The sequence below is a fragment of the Euphorbia lathyris genome, chromosome 6 (assembly GCF_963576675.1).
Source record: "Euphorbia lathyris chromosome 6, ddEupLath1.1, whole genome shotgun sequence".
Classification (NCBI taxonomy): domain Eukaryota; kingdom Viridiplantae; phylum Streptophyta; class Magnoliopsida; order Malpighiales; family Euphorbiaceae; genus Euphorbia; species Euphorbia lathyris.
The window spans coordinates 77,111,479-77,117,586 of record NC_088915.1 but is presented as its reverse complement, the minus strand read 5'-3'; the positions used below and the strand labels follow the sequence as shown (position 1 = coordinate 77,117,586).

The following is a 6,108-nucleotide window of genomic DNA, read 5'->3' as shown; positions in this document are numbered from 1 at the left end:
GGTGGGGGCGCATGCGCCATCTGTTCCCGCCATGGGTCAGACGGATGCTGCATTCGTTTAGGCCAAATTTTAAAATTTTCTCTGAAAATTCCCAGTTTTGAATTTTTTGCATAAAAAAAATTGTCCAAATAGAAGCATTGATTAGTAATTTAGGGCGGTAAATAACAAAACCTTTTTTATTTTTTGGGAAGAAAACGATGTAAAACTCCCGTTTGTTTCAGTTGTTTGCTATTACTAATAGATAGATATTAGTTGTTTTTTCTGGAAAAAAAACAGCTGTTTTGAAATTTTACCAAACAATTTCTATCTCATGTTTAATATTGAAAGGCAAAAAGCAATTCCGAAAAATGGAAACAAACTGACACTTAACTAATTAAACCTACTTCCCAAGAACAAAACAAGGACAGTTTTTTGTTACGGATAAACACATCCCAGATAATGATAAAGCAATCAGAATTATGCTATCCTTTTCTTGTTTTTCTACAGCAGAACAAGAGCTGGAAAAAACCCATCAGAAAAAGGGATTAGTTTATCCTTAACATCAATCACAAATTGTATCTTTCCAAAATAAAAATTAACTAACTGTTATACAAATAACATGTAAAATTCTTCAACATTGACATCTCAGCTAGTTTCATAAAATAAAATAAAATAAATAAAGGGTGATCTCTTCAACCCACCATATCAATTTGAATATTACGAATTTGATCAAATCTTAACACTTATTATTCCAAGACTGCATCGGTCTGGGCTTGCACTGCACGACGGCCGGGACAGATTTTCCTTTGTCACCCATTACCATTGCTGCTTCATTTACTTCAGCATCAGCAGTCTTGCAATTTTCTGCTATTCAAGGGCGGAGTAGAGCATCGTCTTTGGTATCCTTTTCAGTTACCTATTCCAGTGTTTGCCGTGTGGAGAAAAAGAAAACAGCAGCAGAGGATTTCATGTTTCGATGACCATCATCGTATATTCTTGTTCCACATAGCAAAAAATATGACTTGAGTCCTTAGTCAGCTCAATGGTGAAATGCCTTCTGTGGAGGTACAGAAAAAGAATTCTTTTCGTTAAGGAATACGTCCGGAAATGATTTAGTAAACACACACATCCAGAACAGAAACAGGTCAGAGCATCACTTAACAAAATTTTATATAAAATTTGCAGATGCATAGGTAATGGTTTACACTTCAAAACAGTAATCGTGCTGTGTGATCTATACACTTCACCTGATTATATATGCTATAAATGACACAAACACGTTAACCGTGTCGAATGGATCGTGTCAAGTGGATTTTCTCTGAAAAATCGGGTTGTGGTGTCAGAAATTGACACCGAGAATAATTTCAATCAAACAAGCCATAGGAATAAAGGGAATATTTTCCCTAATAGTGCACGAAATCCTTCCCCTATTCCCCGCACGCACGAAAGGAAGGCACAAGCAGGTAACAGATCCTATCAAGTACTTAATAGGATAGGATAGTCCCTTCCAATGCATGAGTGTATACATGAATGCTGCATGAATATGTGTCTGAGAGAGAGAGAGAGAGAGAGAAGGCAACCTACATTATCAACTCGAAAGAGTGAGGACAGTAGGAGGGGCATCTCTTCTTGGTCCTACAACAGATCGGTACACGTAAACTTTATCAGCATGATTTTCATCACTCCCTTCCTCCTTCATCACCTCTACATTCAGTCTTGGCATCTCTCTTGCCAATAGCCTACAGCCATCCATCGTCAGATTGCAGGATGACATCCAAAGCGACCTCATAGATTCATACTTCTTCATACCCGCGAGAAGTGCTGCATTCCCGAAAGGGCAATCCCTTATCTCAAGTTTCTTCAACTTCGGACAGCCTCCCAACAAACATTGCATCCCCCAGTCACTGCTGCCAGCAAAAGCTACTGAAAGGGTTTCCAAATTTTTGGCATACTTCCCAATGTACTCAAATGCCAGATCAGTCAATAGACCTGAAACTGAAAGCCTCCGAAGTTTAGTGCAAGTTTTCACAACCGCACCAAAAGCCTCATCCAAGGGTTCATTTGTCAAGTAATCTGGTTGTCCAGGATTCATTATGCAGAGACGGAAGTGGGTGAAATCTGGGCAGTTTTGCACTATTGTTGCTACTGCAGCATTAGTCATCTGCCGGCAAAAGTAGAGGACATAGTTAAGTCTCCGACAACCATAAGACACCGCAACAAAGCCTGCTTCAGTTACTCCATGTATAATTTCCTCATCAAATGGGTCAGCAGGGAAAACACGGAGTTCCTCCAGCAAAGGACAGCTTGATCCAACAGCCTCAAGCCCAACATCCTCTACAGTGTCGACAACCTACAATAACAGTATAATTAAACCTACAAAAAGAATTGATGTGATAAAGACTCGTATGATTTTCTTCCACAACCAACCTGCACTGAATGGATATATATATATCAACATCATATTGTTTATTCAAAGGGTTTGGAAACAGCCAAGAGGAGAATTAGGGTAGTGTATAGGCTTTCCTTCTTTCTGCTTATCTTAAACTCTCTTGGTTCTCCCCTATACATAGGATGCCAATATATATATATAGGGAGAGAGATAAAAATGATATGTTTGAGGGTTCGTGATACACATCTAAAATAAACTAAGCATCCGTGGAAAAGATTGAACTCTTTGACTGTGAATTCATAAAGAGAAAACAGAATAATAGGTTCTTGGTGGCTCATTAACAGAAATAGTACAAGAATGAGACAAAAATAAGGAGGCAGTTAGTAACAGAATGACAAAGCCAAAAGAATGATAATTCACCAAGTTATTCAACTAAAAGTGAAGGAATTATATTCTAGAAAGAAAGAAAAATCAACAAGAGAGCTATTACTCACCCATAGACGACGTAGTTGTGGGCAGTGACGAATAAGATTAGCAAACTCAAGACTTCGCATAGCAGCATAACCCAAATTAAGGAAGGTCAAGTTTCTACAAACAGGGTGGAGAACAGGTAAATAAAGTAAATGCAGTTCCCATAAACCAGAAAGGGTTTCCAGTTTCTTGCAATTGTAGAATGCATCTGAAAGTTCAGCATAGAGTTCAGGAATGAGCTCGAGAAAGAAAGATCCAGTACCAAGCTCTGTCAATTGAGGGGCACAAACAAGAAGCTTTTGAAGTTGATCCAAGGAGATATTTTTGTGGACTTTAAGAACCCTTAATGATTTGCACCTACTTACAAGCCTCTCAAGTGCATCAAAATTGATGTCGCTATTCAGATTGGAAAAGTTCAGCACTTCCAATGATGAGAAATTCTCAGGAAAACAGCTCAACCAGCTGCCACTCTTGTCTTCAACGCCATTCTCCTGGATGTCAAGCTCAGTCAAATTCCTGAAACAACACCCAATTAAGAAGTTTTCTCATAAACAAAAGGTTCAGAAGTTGCAGCACTTGCTTTAAAGACAGAGGAAAACCATATAAAAACAATTCATAAATGGGTTAAAGAATACCCTGAATATCGCAACTCATGAAACTGGGATTTCAATAAACTTGTGGCAGACGCCAGAAAGTACAAATATAGATTAATATATTTAACTACATGTATAGTTCTCACCATTGTATAACTCAAAGTTCCTGCATTGTTTAGTTCATCTTTCTGTTTGAGCTAAGTGAAGTTCAAGGGTAAAGGTTAGTTCTAGCGCTATAAATTAATTGAGCACATAATGCAGGATAATTTTAGGAAAAAGAAATCAGCTGTGTTGTCCATGCCTAGCTACAACTTCACAGACATAGTTTTAAATAATGAGTACATATTTGGTATGCCAGTAAACCTAGAAGAGTGACTGCATAAAAATTAAAAGACAATGCATCAACATTCAACACAAAGCTTTGGATCAACTGAAGATAAGGACCACACACACAAACCTTACTGGGTATATCAAAATTACAGGAAAGTGCATCAAAACATATTTGGATCATACAAAGACTATATATTATAAAGATGAGCTGCTTGCCTGAATATACAAAGTGCATCAACAAAAAATGTTTCTGTATCAAATGAAGAAGTATTACATATTACTAAAAGGAGCTCATTGTCTGTACCTAAAGGTGCCAGCATCCTAAATGCTAACCTTTCTTTTATTCTATATTTTTCCAATAATTCTTACTCCAAGTGTGGTGGATGACAAGTTGGCAAGAGGATTATGCCATCCAATGAATGCATATTAACAGGTGAAGTGTCATGTCAGAATAAAAGGAGGAATAAGGATAACAAAGCAAAGGCAAAGAATTCAGGATAAGAAAGGACATGGAAAGGAAATGGAAAAGTAGAAGCACTTGGGTTGCAAATAAGCCTCTGCTTTAATGGTGAGACATTAGTCAATTAAATTCTGATATATAGAAAATTGAAAAAGAAAAAAGAAACGCCTTGAAAATTTGATACAGTGTACAGATTTATGTTAAACTAGTCCTTGAAAGTTTCAGAATATGCAACAAAAATGAGAACTAAAATCAATTGGAGACCTGTAAATTTTGTCACGGGGCCCAAAAAAAAAAGAAACATATGTCACGATCCATGATTGACACAATAATAGATACAACTGTATCTACTAATACCACCAACTAGTAAGACCAACATCTATGAAAATAATTGACCCAATAATACATACAATGCGACACAGAAACTTGCATTTTCCCTATAAAAATACAAGAAGAAAAAAAGAGGGTATTTGAGCGGATAATGACATCAAACATATGCCATAATCCATTAAATGCTCTTAACAGGTCAAATGTCAAATCAAGAAAAAGAAATTAGACTCGAACAAGAACAATAAAAAAAAGTAAACAAACAACAGTAGAACCACTTCTTTCGTTTTACACAATTACCCATCACAAGCATGAACCAGAAACCAGCCCACTTGTTCCACAAATTCAAACTCAACACCAAAAACAGAACAATCCAATCAAAACTTTTGTCTAATAACCAGAAGCAGATCCTGGATCTCGACTCAATCAGGAAAATAGTAAATCCAAAAAGACAATTAGAAATAACAACTCAAAACATGAAATTAAAAACCCAAATCGAATAATAATAATCAAAGAAATAATCAATAAAAGTGAAAGAGAGATCCTTACTTGCAATGAGTAGCAATGGCTGCAAGACCATCAGTACTAAATCCATCACAGCTAAGAAGCGAGAGAACCTTAAAGTTGGGGAAATTAAGAGCCAAAAATTCCAAGCTCTGGTCAGTAACAGTCATTCTTTTCAGCCTAAGCTCCTCCAGAAACGGGTACTTGGAGGCAAAAACGACAAGCCAAGAGCGAATATCAGCGCCCCAATTCCTCGGAACTAAATTGAAATCAGAGAATCTAGGCTTCCCTTTCAGAGTAATGCTCCGTATTTTCAGGAACCGGCGAGCTACGATCTCCGGAGAGACAGAATAGCAGTTACCGATAAAAACATGAGACCGCGACCATCTCTCTGCGTTATACCAGTCTTTACACACTAAAGAAACCGCGCTCCGGTCCTTATTCGATTTCAACATACCTAAAACCCTGTCAAGCACCTCATCTGGAAATGGAGATGACCGAGCTGAATCAGATGGGGCTTCAGGCGATTCCTTCTTCCCCTTCGAATTTAGATCCATACTGAACTTCCAAATCAAAGCAGCTCAAACCACCATTAAAGCCCCCAAAAAAAAGCTAAAAAAAACGAATAAAATCGAAACTCAAATGGATCTGAAAGTTACGAGCAGAATTAGAAAGAAGAAAAATGATTGAATCTGTACCTGAAGCTGGAAATGTCGTACACCAGATTAGAAGAAGGAAATGGAAGTTTTAGTACTGATTTAGAAAAGCTTGGGTGCGATGGAAGAAGACCAAAGAAGAAAGAAGCTTAAGCACTTGCGTATTATAGCAAAAGCGACAGAGAGAGAATAATAATTTGTAATAAAATATTTTAAAGTAAAAATTATTCAGAAAACTAATTATTATTATTATTATTTTTTAAATTTTTAATTTCAGTTTGATGTTTCCTCTCTCTGAAGCGGACAACGAGATGGCTACCAAGTACAAAGAAAGGGCGATGCGGAGATCAGACTAACTTATACCAATGTGCGCATTGTGCACTACCTCTGGATCTCCGC

At 37.2% G+C, this 6,108-nt stretch overlaps 1 protein-coding gene across 3 annotated transcripts; it reads right to left on the bottom strand.

The window, feature by feature from the left end:
* Positions 1-511: 511 nt before the first annotated feature.
* Positions 512-5,905, bottom strand: LOC136232256 (protein TRANSPORT INHIBITOR RESPONSE 1-like). 3 transcript variants are annotated; one of them, XM_066021309.1, is made up of 5 exons: positions 5,752-5,905; positions 5,099-5,665; positions 2,863-3,355; positions 1,564-2,329; positions 512-1,036 (listed from the first exon to the last, which is right to left on the bottom strand). In XM_066021309.1, the coding sequence occupies exons 2-4, from the start codon at positions 5,608-5,610 to the stop codon at positions 1,568-1,570; spliced, it is 1,767 nt and encodes a 588-aa protein (XP_065877381.1). In that variant the 5' UTR covers positions 5,611-5,665; positions 5,752-5,905; the 3' UTR covers positions 512-1,036; positions 1,564-1,567. The 3 variants fall into 3 exon arrangements, with proteins under 3 accessions (XP_065877381.1, XP_065877383.1, XP_065877382.1); XM_066021311.1 differs by having other exon boundaries at positions 5,099-5,611; positions 5,752-5,892; XM_066021310.1 differs by lacking the exon at positions 5,752-5,905 and having other exon boundaries at positions 5,099-5,743.
* Between the last annotated feature and the right edge of the window lie 203 nt (positions 5,906-6,108).

Coding starts and splice junctions, on each gene's coding strand:
- LOC136232256 (XM_066021309.1), bottom strand. CDS start 5,610: ATGGATCTAAATTCGAAGGGGAAGAAGGAATCGCCTGAAGCCCCATCT. Junction 3,356..5,098: donor GCCATTGCTACTCATTGCAA/GTAAGGATCTCT, acceptor GTGTTGTTTCAG/GAATTTGACTGAGCTTGACA. Junction 2,330..2,862: donor CACAACTACGTCGTCTATGG/GTGAGTAATAGC, acceptor CTGTTATTGTAG/GTTGTCGACACTGTAGAGGA.